Source organism: Bubalus bubalis, chromosome 8 (genome assembly GCF_019923935.1).
Source record: "Bubalus bubalis isolate 160015118507 breed Murrah chromosome 8, NDDB_SH_1, whole genome shotgun sequence".
NCBI lineage: Eukaryota > Metazoa > Chordata > Mammalia > Artiodactyla > Bovidae > Bubalus > Bubalus bubalis.
The window spans coordinates 97,095,816-97,112,575 of NC_059164.1; the positions used below are offsets into that span (position 1 = coordinate 97,095,816).

Consider the following 16,760-nt stretch of genomic DNA (forward strand, 5'->3'; position numbering starts at 1 on the left):
CAAGAAAGTTCAATTCCATGATAAGAGGCAATTTTTGTGTCTCTTGGTGAATCCCTGGGCAAAGAGAAATGTTAGAGTGACTGAAACTTGTGAGAGGCAGCATGGCTTGTGGCCCTGAGTAGTGAAAAAGAACAAAACCCAGCTCTGCTTCCATCATGGCTGCAGCTGTGCAGTGAGCACATCTCCTGCCATGGGCCTCAGTTTCTCTGTAAAGTGATTCATAGAAGTTTGCCATCTTCAGGGGACACAGTCAAGGAACACATTCACAGAGCCAGATTTTAACACAGCATTTTTCAAACTCTGGGTCATGGCATATTAGGGAACTGTGAAGTGATTCTAGGAGACTTTGAACCCACCACAGGAACTAGGATGGAGCCTGAGTAATAGTAGACTCCTAGTAAATATCTGATAAAGAAGGCATGGCTTGATAATAAATAAATAACCCAATTAAAAAATAATCTAAGGGTCAGAATTGCCACTTCTCTAAAGGAGATAACACAAATGATCAATAAGCATATGAAAAGATGCTCAGTATTATTAGCCATCAAGGAAATGCAAATCGAAACCAAAAGATACTGCTTCATGTCCACTAAGATAACGATACTATAAAGATTGGTAATCACAAGTATTGGCAAGGATGTGAAAAATTGGAACCATTATATACTATTGGTGAGAATATAAAATTTTGGAAAATAGTCTGGCATATTCTCAAAAGGTTAGAGTTAGTGTATGAGCTAGCAATTCCATTCCTAGTGTATACACCCAAGAGAAATGAAAACATACATCCATTTAGATGTGAATGTTTAGAGCAATATTATTCATAATAGCCAAATAATGGAAATAATCCAAATATCCATCAAGTGACGAACAGATAAAATGGAACATACCCAATGCAATACTTTTTGGTAATAAAAGAAATAGTATGCATGCTTCAATGTGGATGAACCTTGAAACCATGTTAAATAAAAGAAGCCAGTCACAAAAGATGATATATTGTATGATTCCATTTATATGAATAGGAATTATACGTGAATGTCCAGAATAGGGAGATCTATAAAGGCGGAAAGTAGATGAGTAGTGACCTTGGGCTGGGGTTGGAAATAAATGAGAAGTCTGATTTCTTTTTTGGAGGAGATAAAAATGTTCTAATTGTATACTGTGAGTAAATTTTGTGGTATGTGAGTTCTATTTCAGTTGTTCAGTTGTTCACTTGTGTCTGACTCTTTGTGACCCCATGGACTGCAGCATGCCAGGCTTCCCTGCCCTTCAAAATCTCCTGGAGTTGCCTCAAATTCATGTCCATTAAGTCAGTGATACCATCCAACCATCTCATCCTGTGTCATCCCCTTTTCCTCCTGCCCTAAATTTTTCCCAGCATCAGGATCTTTTCCAATGCATCAGGTGGCCGAAGTATTGGAGCTTCAGCTTCAGCATCAGTCCTACCAATGAATATTCAGGACTTATTTCCTTTAGGATTAACTGGTTTGATCTCCTTGCAGTCCAAGGGACTCTCAAGTCTTCTCCAACACCACAGTTCAAAGGCATCAATTCTTTGGCACTCAGTCTTCTTTATTGTCCAGCTCTCACATCCATACATGACTACTAGAAAAACCATAACTTTGACTAGATGGACCTTTGTCAGCAAAGGGATGTCTCTGCTTTTAAATATGCTGTCTAGCTCTGTCGTAGTTACTCTTTCAGCATCTTTTAATTTCATGGCTACAGTCACCATCCACAGTGATTTTAGAGCCCTAGAAAATAAAGTCTGTCACTGTTTCCATTGTTTTTCCATCTATTTGCTAGGAAGTGATGGGACTGGATGCCATGATCTTTGTTTTTTGAATGCTGAGTTTTAAAAAAAATTTATCAAAAAAAAAAAAAAAATGCCCATGACCAAGCCCCACCTGTGACCAATTAAATAAAAATTTCTACAAGTCAAATTTGGCATCAGATATTTTGTTTAAGCTTCCCTAGTTAAGTTTTTAATGTCTAGCCAGGATTATGACTTCTGGTTTAGACTATTTTCCAAGATCCTTCTCGGTGTTAAAGCACCATGATTCCTTGAGTCTAGTGTTTTATGTTTGTCCCAGTGAACAAGGTGATTTAAAAGCACAAGGGAATCAACTGGTGGTCACCCCCTCAACACACCTTAATAATAGTCATGATTAATTTCTTTGGCTGACATCTTTGAGTAAGCAACCCAGAAACGCCAATTTCCCTGTAACCAAAAAAATTTGTATTTGTATGTGTGTACACACACACACACACAAACATATATATTTATTTGGCAAGTGTATCAAGAGTATTGCAAGTTTCTAAATCATGGACAGAGAGTAAACAAAGAAAGCAAATGACAAATCCTTGACTGTGATTACTGAAAGAGGAGACACTTTTCTGAAGAGGAGCAATTACTTATTAAATATGAAAAATAGCTACTCACATGATCATCTCTGATGAAAGCCATTGAAGGACAGACTTAGTGATGAGTTTTAGCAGTCTCTAGGAAGAAAAAAATACTATAATCGATAACTAAGCTGCTTTATGCCTTCCTATTTTTGAGGGCTTAGCCAGGATCATTTTAGAAAGGCAGTTTTTGAAGACCTGAGTAAAGAACTCTTCAGAATGGTTACCACCTGCATTATTTTTGACACAGACAAATTAGACAGGTTTTGAAAGTGTTGAAGACTGAGCAGTTGTAAAAAGCAGGAGTGATAGATGGGAATGTCATTGTCATATCTCATAAGAATCACTCGGTTTTATTAGGAATTTAGGTAGGTGACCTAACCTTTTTATAGCCTTCATCAGTTTAAGCTCTGACAGATAATAGTGAAGTGATCTTTACAGGTTATCTTAACATGTCTCAGTTTCTCTACCTATAGAACAGAACTAATTAATCCCATGCCAAAGAATTTAATCAATTTCCAGCTGCCTTGAATATGGTCAGACATCTTACTAGGTCTGGTATAAGTCAAGGTCTTTCCCAGAAAACAGAAATCCCTTCAGGTAATCCCTTTTCATTAGAAAAGACCCTAATGCTGGGAAAGATTGAAGGCTGGAGGAAAAGGGGACAACAGAGGATGAGATGGTTGGATGGTATCACTGACCCAATGGTCATGAGTTTGAGGAAACTCAGGGAAATGGTGAAGGACAGGGAAGCCTGGCATGCTGCAGTCCATGGGGTTGCAAAGAGTCGGACACGACTGAGCTACTGAACAACAACCAAATTCCCTTAACTTGGACTTCGCGGGTGGTTCAGTAGTAAAGAATCTGCCTGTCAATGCAGGAGATGCAAGTTTGATCTCTGAGTCGGGAAGATCCACTGGAGAAGGAAATGACAACCCACTCCAGTATTCTTTCCTGGGAAATCCCATGGATAGAGGAGCCTGGCAGATTACAGTCCATGGTGTCGCAAAAGAGTCAGACATAACTTACCAACTAAACGACGACATTCCTTTAAATTCCTTCAAGTTGGATTTAAATGGAGAGAATTGGTTTCATAGGAGAATGAGGATCTGAGTGTCAAACAGGGGACATTAAGAGAACCCATAGAGCCCCTTCTCACAGAAGCCTCTGCCTCCCTTTAGCTGGAGGGCCAAGGGGAAGAAGTTTTTACTGGAACACAAATTAGTCAAAGGAATTGGAGCATGGTAGATGCTAAAACCAAGAAGGAGATCCGTCTGTTGCTGGAGACATCACCTGAGGCGGAGGGGAGGGAAAGAACAGAAAAGCCCTGGATTCCCCTTTCCCTTTAGCCTTCAGTTTCCCATCAGGGTCCCCTGTGGTCAGAACCTGGAACACAGCCTGCAGAGAGTCAGCCCCTGACTCCAGATATAGAGCAGAGCAAAAGTGAGGACTGGGTCTTAGGGAAGACAAGCCTAGGGCTTTCAGGGTTCACCCCTTTTTTTATTCTGTGTCTGTTAAAACTTGGTATTTCTGCCTAATACAAGGTTAACAATTCTCATATAAGGGCATCCCCCCGCCCCCCCACAACAAAAGTGAGCTGGCCTCATTCATCATCGAATTCTCCTCAGAACTAGTATCTCTGCAGACCCCTATGTCAAGGCAGAAGTGAGTCCTTATATGTGGTGATCTCTGAGCTAGAAAAAAAACTTAATGCCACCAGTTCCTCATGTAAAACAGTTTGTAATGAACCTCACATTCATTATGATGACTATCATTTTAAATGTTAAAGTAAAACAGTAAGTAGCAAATTTTGATGAGGATGTGGAGAAGTTGGAAGCCTTGTGCATTGCTGGTGGAAATGTAAAATGGTGCAACCACTCTGGAAAGCAGTATGATGATTCCTTAAAATAGTAAACGTAGAATCACCACAGAATCCAGCGATTCTGTTTCTCTGCATATACCCCAAGGAATTGAAAGCAGGGATTCAAACAGATACTTGTGCACCAATGTTCACAGAAGCATTATTCACAATAGCCAAAAGCTGGAAACAATCCAGATGTCCATCCCCAGATGAAAGGATAAACAATGTGTGGCACACACACAATGAAATACATAGCCTTAAACGGGAATGAAATTCTGATACATACTACAACATGAGTGAACTTTGAAATGTTATGGTAAGTGAAGTAAGCCAGACTCAAAGGGACGTATATGAATCCACTTATATAAGGTACCTGGAATAGGCAAATTTTTAGAGGTAAACTAGCATACTAGTTACCAGGGGCTGGGGGAGTGGGGAGAATGGGAAGTTCCCCTTTAACGAGTACAGAGTTTCTATTTGGGAGGACGGGAAAGTTCTGGAAGTAATGATACTGGTTGCACAACATTGTGAATGTACTTAATGCCATTAAACTGTACACCTAGAAAAGGTTAAATGCTAAGTTTTATGTTCTTGTTTATTCGCTCAGTCGTGTCTGACCCTTTGCGACCCCATGGACTGTAGCCCTCCAGGCTCCTCTGTCCATGGGATTCTCCAGGCAAGAATACTGGAGTGGGTAGCCTTTCCTTTTCCAGGGGATCTTCCTGACCCAGGGATCAAACCCAGACCTCCTGCATTGCAGGCAGATTCTTTACCATCTGAGTCACCAGGAGCTATTGGTACTATGGCCCTGGAAATACTAAAAGGGGTTCCAGTGAATCTGATGTAGTGCTCTCTGCCTTTATTGCATAGAAGCAACTAAATTTGCCCTTGGCAATTGAGATCAGTCCTTCCAGGCATCAAAGTGACCCCTTTCTCCACCTGTTGGTTCAGTAGTGTGAGAAACCTGAAACAGCCAGATGACAGTCTCTCTTTCCCATGTAATTTAGTCATTGTTGTATTTTCTGGTGGAAGCATTCCTTCCTGAGTGCCTCGAGACCAGTTTAGCTCAAAGCTGTGAGAGCACTAACAGAACCTCCATGCATGGTTTTAATAATGAGAAGAGAGATCATTCCTACTTCTAACCCTTGGATTTCTAGATCCATATTGTCTTGGGGGAAAATAAAACAGCACTATATATTGGTCTCTAGGTCAAAGTACTCCAGCCTTGTAAAAGTTGTCTCCCAACTGGACCATAGATGAATCTTGCATCAGCCATTTTCACCCAAGAAGTTTCTTGGCTAGAAACATTGTTGAATGGGATATCGTGATTGCGAATAAGAGCTTGAGTGAATCTCCTGATAATGGTGCTGCTAGAAACACTTCAGTTCAGGAAAGCAATTCCGTGCTCAGTGTGGGTGCAGCACTGCCCGCTCCGGGACGCAAGGAGTCTGGTGATCTGCTTCTCCATCTGAGCCCGGCTGTGTCTTCCCCTTGCTGTCTTCTGGATCACAGGGGACTCTGGGCAATGTTTCCTGTTTCTTGGAGCAGTATTCTTACAGCAGAGTCAGCAAAGGGAAGCAGTGGTACTAACAGAAGACTTGGAGAGTGGAGAGGGTCTGAGCATATATGATATGTGGTCAACTATAGCCTCGATCTGCAAATCGCTTTGAAACTATTTGTGCTATTTCCTTCCTAAGCACCATTTAGTCTGCTGAAAGGGTACTTTCTTTTTTTTCCTTCCTAAGATTTCAGGGAAAAAAACCAGAATTACTTAATGACTAAATGGAGACAGTTTGCGGCATCTTTGGCAAACTTCTCTTAAATGAATTCTTGTCAGCTAGACCTCTTGAAAGATTATGATTGTGTGGTAAGATTAAGTTAAACAGGTTTTACACTCTCGGCAAAATTCTCTTAAATGGATTCTTGTCAGATTCAGGCTCTTTAAAGATTATAATTGTGTGGTAAAATAAAACGTAACAGGTTTAACACTCTTCCTTCAGTTTCTTAGGCTTCTGTGAGTGCGTTGGCCTACTGATAATTAAAGTGACTTCTCAGATAGGGTTCAGTGACGGAACCAATGAGTGCTGGGTTCTGATGTCTGTTCCTGGGTATGCCAGATAATCTTTGGGCCATAACTGAACACTTCTTACTTCATCTTCTCCAGGTAATGATTTACTCTGCTGCCCATTTCACACAAACATATGTAATACCTTCGTTAAATAATGTGCTTTCATAATAAGAAGAAGATGAAGGCTAAATAAAAATTCAGATCTAGAAAGAGGAAACACTGCTGACCGGATGCTGGCAGGCAATCATCCTGACAGTGAGACCTCTGAGGCAGATGCTGACCACCATCTTTTTTTTTTTTTAAACATATTTTTAAAAATTGAAGTATAGTTGATGTACAATGTTTCAGGTGTATAGCAAAGTGATTCAGGTATAGATACACATGATTCTTAGATTCTTTTCCATCATAGGTTATTTCAAGATACTGAATGTAGTTCCCTATACTATACAGGAGGTCCTTCTTTATCTATTTTATATACAGTAGCGTGTATCTGCTAATCCCAACTTCCTGATTTATCCCCACCCCCTTTCCCTTTTGGTAACCATAAATTTATTTTCTATGTCTGTGTATCTCTCTGTTATGTAAATAAGTTCATTTGTATTACTTTTATAAGTGATACTTCATGATGTTTGTCTTTCTGACTTACTCAGTATGATAATCTCTAGAGCCATCCATGTTGCTGCAATTGGCTTTATATTACTTTTTTATGGCTGAGTAAGATTCATATATAGATATACACGCCGCATCTTCCTCATCCATTCCACTGTTGGTGGACACTTAGGTTGTTGCCATGTCTTGGCTATTGTAAATTCTACTGCTAAGAACATTGGGGTGCGTGTACCTTTTCGAATACACAGAGTTTTGTCTGGATATGTTCCCAGGTGTGGGATTACTAGATCATATGATATGTCTATTTTTTTTTTTAAAGGAACCTGCAAACTGTTCTCCACAGTGGCTGTACCAAATTACATTCCCACCTACAATGTGGAAAGGATCCCTACTGACTGCAGGCTGAGCAGGCCTGGAGCCACGGTCCAAACCAGACTTGAGACCAACCAAACTTGCCTTCAGTTTGGCTCAAATAACTGCAATACCCAAATACTCTAATTTTCCAGGCTAAAATGCTTGATGCATCCGTTTGAAAGGTTTTTCTCACTTGTAGGGTTTTCAATTTTTCATTTTTAATTATAAAGTAAATGTGTCCTTTGGAGAAAGTATAGAAAATACAGAGAAGCACACAGCATAATCGAGTCATGCAACATTTTGACTCATACATATCCAATCTTATTTCGGTTCACATAGATACATAATTCTGTTCTTTTTATATATACAATGCATACAGTTTTATAACAGTTTATTTTACTCATTTGCATATCATGGCTAAAAGTATGCAATATCAAGCTTTTTTCTGTGGTACCAAGTGTTTTCTACTATGTATTAAAATTTCTAATGATTGCATAGTTTTCCATAGTGTGGATATGCCATAATTTATTTAATAAATTAGAGGGTGTAGGAAAAAAATCTGTAGTTGAGCAGCTAGAGCCATCCCCTTAAGGTTATTGTAACACATAAAAACCGTCCACCAAACTCTTTGACACACACGAATCCTCGAAGGATGATTTTTCGTGCGAAATGGCTCTAGCTGTCAATCATTTATTCTCCATGTCATGGTTGTGGTGCTCTCTCCAGGTTGTTAGGGGGTGATTATGGATTCCTGTCAAATGAGATGTCTACTATGTATTCAACACCAGGCAGTTTGTATTTTTCTCCGTCTATTGCTTTCCTGTCGGAGGGAGTTAAGCAAATCTGTGAGCCAAAGGGGAATGGGATAGGCGTAGAGTCCTGGCAGCGCACAGCAGACATGCCCTAAGCCCAGAGATCCCCAGATAAGAAGATTAGACTGCTACATAAATACATTTGTCTTGATTGTCACTTTCCACCCAGGGTTACACCTACATGCATAAAAATGGCTCCAAGCCTATTTTTTTCAAAGCCAGTTTGCCTCCCTTGTTGCTTTTTAACCACCCAGCTCAGAGGCATTTTTTTGTGTGTTATATCTATCAAAGATGATTAAAGGACTGAGAGAGTTGATGTATAAGGACGGACTGAGAAAACTAAATATTTACAGCTTGACTGAGTGACAGCCAAGGGGTAGATATTATGACCGTCTGCTGGGCTCAAATCATGGAGGAGATATTGTTTTGCCTTCCCCAGTAACTCGATTGCAGGGATATCTAAATTCAGGGGAAGTTTTCTGCAGATGACATCACTTATGCTAATTAGATAATTGTGTCAGTTGAAATTACATTTCACTGCCAGTAGCAGAAACTTGCAATAGCAGTGGCTTAGACAAATGAGGTTTCATTTTCTCTCCTATTATAGCACGAAGCCCAGAAATGTATCATCTGGGGCCGCATGGCAGTTCTATGATGTCATTGGTGCCTCCGTGTCCTCCTGCCTTTGGCTCCCTTATTCCCAGGGTGGTTTTCATACTCAAGGTCACCTGCTATTTGAAGAAGAGCTACTGCGGCTTCACTCATCACGGCTGCACTCAGAAAGAGGGAGGCAAAAGAAATCCCTGCCAGTAAGACTGCTTGGAAGAACTTTCTCAGGAGCCTATTTCCTGATTCCAATTTACATCTCATTGACCGCCACATCCACAAGAGAGGCTGGGAAAGTGAGCAGGGTTTTGGTTTGGTTTGTTTTGATTTTACATTGGGGACGTTGCTTCCTGCAGTCAAGATCCTTTGACCGAGAAGGTGTGGCAGCCTGGAGGTCTAGTAGGCAGCTGGTGGTTTCTGTCACAGTGACTTACCTCTTCAAGATTCTGAGAAGTCTGGACTCTGAGACATGGCAACGTTTGCTATGATGTTACAAGGTTCCATTTGTAACACTAGCCCTTGCTATCTAATTTATTTACTTCTGATCACTCATCTATTTCCATTTATTCATCACAGCATACCCTGGGTTGACAGTAAATAAACCCGTGATCTCAACAGACTTAAGAATAATAATGACTACAGCTTATTAGCTTTCATCCAGTTCCATGCACTGTGTTATGCATTTAACTTTACCTGAATGATTTGCTTCAAAATATTCCAAGGGGGATGGAGAGTAGATCTGAATAAATGAAACAGTACTCACCATGTGAAAGTGAGAGTGTTAGTAACTCAGTCGTGTCCCACTCTGCAATCCTATGGACTGTGGCCTGCCAGGCTCCTCTGTCCATGGGATTCTCCAGGCAAGAATACTAGAGTGGGCAGCCATTCCCTTCTCCAGGGGGTCTTCCCAACCCAGGAATCCAACTGGGGTCTCCTGCATTGCTGGCAGATACTTTACCATCAGAGCCACCAGGAACCACCATGGGTTGCTAGTAATCGAAGCTGAGCAATGGCTGCAGGGGAGGTGATTATATATATGCTTTGCTCTACTTTGTAATAATGGAAAGTTTCCCAGTGAAGATCTTTAAATCACTTCATCAGCTTCTTACATTATTTCGTATGAGGCCAGTACTATTAGCCCAGCTAACAATGCTCAGGGCGGTTAAGCAGCATCACACAGCACGTGAGTGGCAGTTTGAGGACTCAGATCCAGGTTTGCCTGACTTAGAAATCTGTGCTGTAACCCTTATTATTCAAAGAAAGTGTGTCTCCCAGGTAAGGAGACTGAAACTTATTAGAAATTCAGACTTCTGAGTCCCATCAAGACCTATTACATGACCCTTACGTTTCTTTGGTGTGCCTACCCAAAGTTCCCATGCTCTGTCCACAGCAGTGTTATTGCCTCCATAGCCACTGCTCACCCAACTCAATCAACTGTGACTTTTCCTTAAAAAAATACTGCCCTCTTTTAGGGAGAGGACATAGGTATACACCTGTGACTGATTCATGTTGATGTTTGGCAGAAACCAACACAATACTATAAGGCAATTACCCTTCAATTACAAATAAATTAATTTTAAAAAGTTACCCTCGAAGTCTTATCATGAGCCACTCTTTGGTAGCATTTAATAAGCATTTAATTCAGAGCAGTTACTTCTTTCAACATTGAACGTCCGCCTTTAGTGCTGGGCACTGCATGCCTGTGTGTCAGTTAAGCATGGTTCTGACCATATTGTCAGCTGCTAATAATCACTGCTTGCTTGAAACTTACTTTGGTTTGTTCTTAAGTAATGCTCTTGCTTCTGTTCACTTAAGGTATTGTGAGTTTTAGACACTTTGGGACATATAGAAAACTCCAGGCACCTGTTCTTCTCACCATCTCTATTTACCTGTGTGTACCTTTCCCAAAAAGAAATTTTTTTTTCCATAACATTTTCAGTCATCTTGTATCATTTCAGCCATGTTTTTGAAAGAAAGAGAAACATGGAATAGTTTTTATGTATCATGCAGCTGAAATACTTAACCGTATGAGCCTCCATCCCTCCTTCTGTACAGGGGCTGAGTCACTTCCAATGTCATTCTTCTCCAACCTCATGTAACTTGATTTTTCAGCCCATCTCCTCCCCCCACAAGAAAACCACTGAAACATTTTGAAGACACTGGACTGTATGGGAAATGCACTTGATTATATTTTCCAGCCAGTTAAAGGATCCCTCACTGATTTGTACTGGTTTCTCTACCCAAATAGTGAATGCCTTGATGTTTTATAGCTTCCTTGCCTCCAATCCTTTTTAGAACAATTAGATTCTTGAGAGTCCCTTGGAAAGCAAGGGGATCAAATCAGTCAATCCTAAAGGAAATCAACCCTGAATATTCATTGGAAGGACAGATGCCGAAGCTGAAACTCCATTACTTGGACCACCTGCTGCAAAGAGCCGACTCATTGGAAAAGACCCCGATGCTGGGAAAGATTGAAGGCAGGAGGAGAAAGGGATGACAGAGGATGAGATGCTTGGATGGCATCACCGACTCAAGGGAGATGAGTTTGAGCGAGCTCTGGGAGATGTTGAAGGACAGGGAAGCCTGGCGTGCTGCAGTCCATGGGGCTGTAAAGAGTCGGACGCGACTGAGCAACAACCACAAAATGAATCAATGAATGAGGCCTGTCATCCATTTCAAATATAATCTACTTTCTTAAAGAGATTGGACCCTCTTTGCTTTTGAACAGCTTAAAACCTTTTCTAGCTGCCAAGTTAATATGGCTGTTTCATATATTATAATCACTTTCAAACCATGTATATACTTAAGACCCAAAGCTATTTTTCAACTTCCATAGCAGAAGAGGCAAGAGGAAAACCTACAAAAGGGCAGGTGTTGAAGCCATCCTCAAGGACTGTCACTGTATAATCAGGCCTGCACTGGTTGGAGTACAAGCATCAGGGTCTTCGTTCTTCCAATAACTCTTTCTCTTACAACAGGAGAAAGTATATGCATATGATAATGCCAGTATATGTATATGATAATGTTCTGACAAAACAGAATGTAGGAAAAATAGCATGCTATAAGATAGTGATGATAACAACCATCTTTTCTAGACAAGCATTAGAAAGTCTTGCCTCCTCTGTCTTTTCCAGGCTGTAAGTAAAGTGTGCTTCTGATTTGTTGTGCAGGGCAGCATTTGGCAAGGAGTCGGAAGTTCTTATTGGGAACCTGGGTGATAAATTAATCCCTCCACAAGACATCCTCTGTGACGTCAGCGACCTCAAAGCCTTGGCCAACATGCATGAGAGCTTGGAATGGTTAGCAGGCCGAACAAAGTCAGCTTTCTCCAGTCTTTCTACATCCCAGAGTAAGTATTGGTGGGGTGGATCTTGTGGGGACAGCTGAGAAACTAGGCTGAGTACATTTGAAATGAGAGAGTGTCTACACGTCTCCGTATGGGCACATGTCCAAATTGTCAGAAGATCTGTGCAAGGATTCTTCTTGTGCTGAGCCTCTGGTACTTTGTGGTTCTGTGAAATGAAGAAATCTTGACTTCTGTGTGTTGGGGCATGGGAAGTCAAAAAAGGTCCATGTTAGCATAGCTTGACATTAAACCTTAGAAACCCAGGAGCATGTAAGATAGAAACACCATGTCTCAAGAACAGAAAGCAGTATATTTTGTCCTCCTTACGATTTCTCAAGGGTAGAAACTATGTCTCGGAGCTCAAAGTTGTGTATTTGGTTGATGTTTTCATTTTAATTGATAGAAAAGAAATGAAAAGTATCTAAAAAGACAATTATATTGATAGAAATGGTTAAGGTGCTAGAAAACAGACAATGAGAAAAACAATTATTCTAGATAAGAGATGGCTGAAAGATAAGCTCATTATACATTTCAGGGGAATTAAGGGATAGGGTCTGAAGTGAAAATAGGAAACCTGTTTTTCTATCAAGGACCAATGATCAGTTATTTCAAAATAATTTGAAAACTTTGGGACACAAAATTTATTCATTAAGTATAGCATAAATACTTTTTAAAAGCATTAGTTAAGAAGTGTTCAACAGTTAAAATAAAGGCAAAGAAAAAACGATAATGCAGAAGGAATAAAGGAGATGGCAGATTTGAATGCATGAATGGAGGGACAGAAAACAGGATAGAAAAAAGCAAAATAACAGCAAGAACATGAAAGAAACTAAATCAGCTCTGAAGTTAATATTAGACTGAACTGTTAGAAGATTATTAAAGGAAAAGCTTATATTATTTGGACTGTGAACTTCAAAGAAAGTTATTTTTTATCACTGTCTCTTGAAAAGTTATTATTACTTGATGAACCATGATTTCCAGACCCAAGAGGGAGAAGATGTGGATGAAATAAACTAGAGTAAATTATTTCCTGAAACACGAGTCTCACGGGCAGAGTCTAGGAGACTTTTAAATGCTCACTACTTATGATCTCCCGCAGGTTGTGTAGCTGTCCTAGGGGTCAACAGGGGGTGAGAAAGAAGGATGGAAGGGAGGGGGCTTTTGATGTTAGGTATTCTGCTTTAGAAATCTCATTAAAATACTGCTCTTTGATAATATTTTTATTTTTATACTTTTATTATAGAAAATATTGCTTTTAGCTGATAATAAAATTGTACTTGTTTACTCTTAGAAATATATTCATCTACTATGGATAGCTTGGGTGCAGTATCAGTCTGAGCAGACTCTGCCTAAGTAGATACCCTTGAGAGGCTTTCAACTTTATGATCCCTTCAGATCAGGGAACCTGTCACAAGTAGTAGTTGAAATTAGCCATTTTATCTCCCAGACTCAGCTCACTCCACCACCACCACCAACAAAAAAACCAGGGAGGAGCTGACTTTCCCTTTTGTTCCTTGCAAAATAAACAGCTCTGAAGAGGAACCCGATGCTTCCCGTCCCCGTTTCCTTTGACTCTTGAAACGTAGGGCTGCTTGGGCTGGTGTGTTCGTGATGACTGGAAGGAGTCCTGTCGTTTGGTGGGTCATCCGAGTCTAACATTTAACAATGCAGTCTCTTACTTTGGCAGCACAGCAGTCCAGATTTCTATTCTAAAAGGGTTCCACAAGGCCAAATAGGACACAGCCTCTACAGCAAGCCACTGAGTGATCCACACGGGCTAACCTGGCTTCAACTATTCTCAGAAAGGGAGAGACATGCTCTCAGAGTTATGCTCAACTCTGTAATTGCACCATTTCACTGTTGTGTTCGTGTCACTAAGAGTCCCCGGTACAGTTGAGGTCTAATTCATGCCTTCTATCATCTCTGGTTTTCTGACAAAGATCTCTCATACCACGCCCGTTAATACCTCTCGTATGCTCAATTCCATTTTATAATATAAGTTGTACCCTCTCGGTTCCTTTCAGGGTGATTATTCCACCCAGTGAGTGATTTAAGTGACTGTCAGCATTTTGACGATCAGCGCAAAACCCAAGTGAACTGTAATCACTAGTTATGTTGTCTTTGTTAAAACAAAGCATCAAGCAAGCCTGGTTTATTCTGTTAGCAACATGCCTCGCTCACCCACACTCATCTAGTCTTCAAATTCCCAGCAGAGATGCCCATTGCTGTTTATAATTTGAACAAAGCAGGGAATTCTCTGATAATGGGTTACTTTGATTGTTCCATGTCAGTGTGACTTTAGAAGGGGAATCAGGGACAGCTCTTTATATTCTTTTGAAAAGTGAACCACATGATTACCTCAACAAAAGTATTGCCAAGTCTGGAGACTCGATAGCATGAAGAAAATGCCAGCCTTTTGTCTAGCCCTCCCAGAGACTCAGGATGGGGGAAAGTCAAGAAAAGAAGTATAGAAGTTTATTTTTTGTCCACATCTGTTCAACTATTTTGGATGATAATACTGTGCCTTATTATAATTACGGTACATGGAGAAAGTTTGCAGAAAATTATTTTCATAGTAAAAAACAATCTCTTTAGATATTACAACAGGATTCTCCTCCTGTTCAATATAAAGATATGAAGTATTTTAAGTAGAGGAGAATGGCAGAGCATGGCTGGCCATGTGCCCAGAAAATAAGAGTTGACCCTTTTTTCAAAGATGGTTTTTCTGTCTCTTCTACTATTTTCTGTTTTCCTTACACTTAGGAGAGTCTCCTTACCTCATGTAGATCCTAACTGCACCAAAGACACTGCTCCTTTTTCATCCTTCCACAGTCCTTTGTTCCTGCTCCATTTCTCCCAGTACTCTCCTGCTCAGTCTTTCTTCAACTTATTCTACTTAAAATTCTTTGTGTTGAGTGCTCAGTTACTTCAGTCATGTCTGATTTTTTGTGACCCCGTGGACCGTAGCCCACCAGGCTCCTCTGTCCGTGGGATTTCCCAGGCAAGAAGACTGGAGTGGATTGCCATTCCCTCCTCCAGGGCATCTTCCCGACCCAGGGATCAAACCCATGTTTCCTGCATCTTCTGCATTGCAGGCAGATTCTTTCCTACTGAGCCACCTGGGAAGCCTGGTGACAGTCACAGCCCAATTAAAGGACCAAAAAAATTCTTTGATTTGTAAAACCAGTAAATCAAAGGCTTCAGATGTGGCTGAATGCAGAGGTTCACAAGATAACAGGACATAACAGACCTGTTTACATGCCTGCGCCCCCTCTCTCCCCCATTCTTTATTTTTGCTGTATTCCTTTATTTCATCTCAGGGAAGACCTTTTCATATAGTAACATTCTTGGCCACCAGCAGCCCCAAGATTATTTGATCCCAGACAAAAAGAGCATTTTTACTAAGAGCTCATGAAGCCATCCTAGAGAAGACTTGGATTGACCTAACTTGGCCTCCGCTCATAGGTCTCGAAGTCTCTCCTTGTATACGCCTTGGTTTCTAACTCTCTATCCCCCTACCCACGGCTCAGTCTCCCACTCCCACTTCTAGAATCTCTGTGTTCAGGATCTGTTTTTAACAAATACGCTTTCAGTGCAAGGAAGTTGAGCAGGACCATATTTAGTGTTGGACATTCAGGATCTACATTTATAGATATCTCCCCTCATTGATCAGAGTTTCAACTTTGTAGTAAAGGCACAGACTATCTGTCCTCTGTAATAGCTGCTGTTTGTAAGAATACTAAATAAAAAGTCTGAAATTAACTTTAAGAAAATTCTCAGCAAAATGTGACCTACATAGAAATTGTTAAAGTGCATTCAATTGGAACACTAATGATTTTCTTTTGTATTTTATCCCTGTGTTTTACCGAGGTGTTGCTTTTAAAAATAGAGTACAGAGAACTTGAAGGGGACTCCAGGGCTTATTTTCACTGCCTTGCTTCCTCAGGGGTCCCTTCTTCCTTTCTTGGATTCTGTAAAAATCTCCAGGATTAGAGAATCTACAACTTCTTGATTATATATTCTGCTCTTCAAGTAACCTTACCATTGAGGATGTCATCTAGTTTTTATTAACCTCCCTTTGCTTCAGTCTAAACCTCTTTCTTCTGTCCTGTGCCTCAGAAATTAAATGTTGAATATTTTTTCTATAAAATAATGTGCCTGAAAACATTTCCCTGGCCTCTACCTGCCCATCCCTGGATGTTAAAGACTTTTGGCCTCAGGCTGCCAGTCTCTCAGTCCAGAACAACCAAGCTGGACTCAGGCTCCTGGCAGCATTAGGAGCCCAGATCAGTCTCTTAGATGGTGGTTTAATTGTTACCCTTTCTGAATTCGGCTGATATTGCAAGTTCGTTCGACCCCAGGTTTATCTTGCTCTGGCTTCCTCAACTCCCATTACTGCGGATCTTGTTGTGCCCACGTACATGGATAATAAAAAGTCATACCATAATTTTTTTTTTTTTTTTGAGAAACCACAGGGTCAAATAAACCTCATAACTTTGTTTCCCAGAATTGGCTCATGAATTACAGTACTAGCTATGCAATTATACTGTTTTTTTCAATTGTGTTAAGAAATATGTAACATCAGATACACCATCTTAACCGTTTTTAAGTGTACAGTTCAGTAGAGTTGTGTTCACAAAGTGTTTATTACTACGCATCAGGTTTCTGAAACTTTTCCGTCTCACATAACTGAAACCCTAT

At 40.5% G+C, this 16,760-nt stretch overlaps 1 protein-coding gene across 8 annotated transcripts in view; it reads left to right on the forward strand.

Moving 5' to 3' along the window:
* Nucleotides 1-16,760, forward strand: part of EXOC4 (exocyst complex component 4) — a 791,044-nt gene that overhangs the window by 655,919 nt on the left and 118,365 nt on the right. For 4 of the 8 annotated variants that reach the window (XM_025292062.3, XM_044947183.2, XM_044947184.2 and 1 more), the window contains one exon: nucleotides 11,884-12,062. In XM_025292062.3, the coding sequence (XP_025147847.3) occupies nucleotides 11,884-12,062 (179 nt within the window). Of the gene's footprint in view, nucleotides 1-11,883; nucleotides 12,063-13,506; nucleotides 15,889-16,760 lie in introns of those variants that run through there. The other 4 variants (XM_044947186.2, XM_044947188.2, XM_044947185.2 and 1 more) reach the window with 4 other exon arrangements.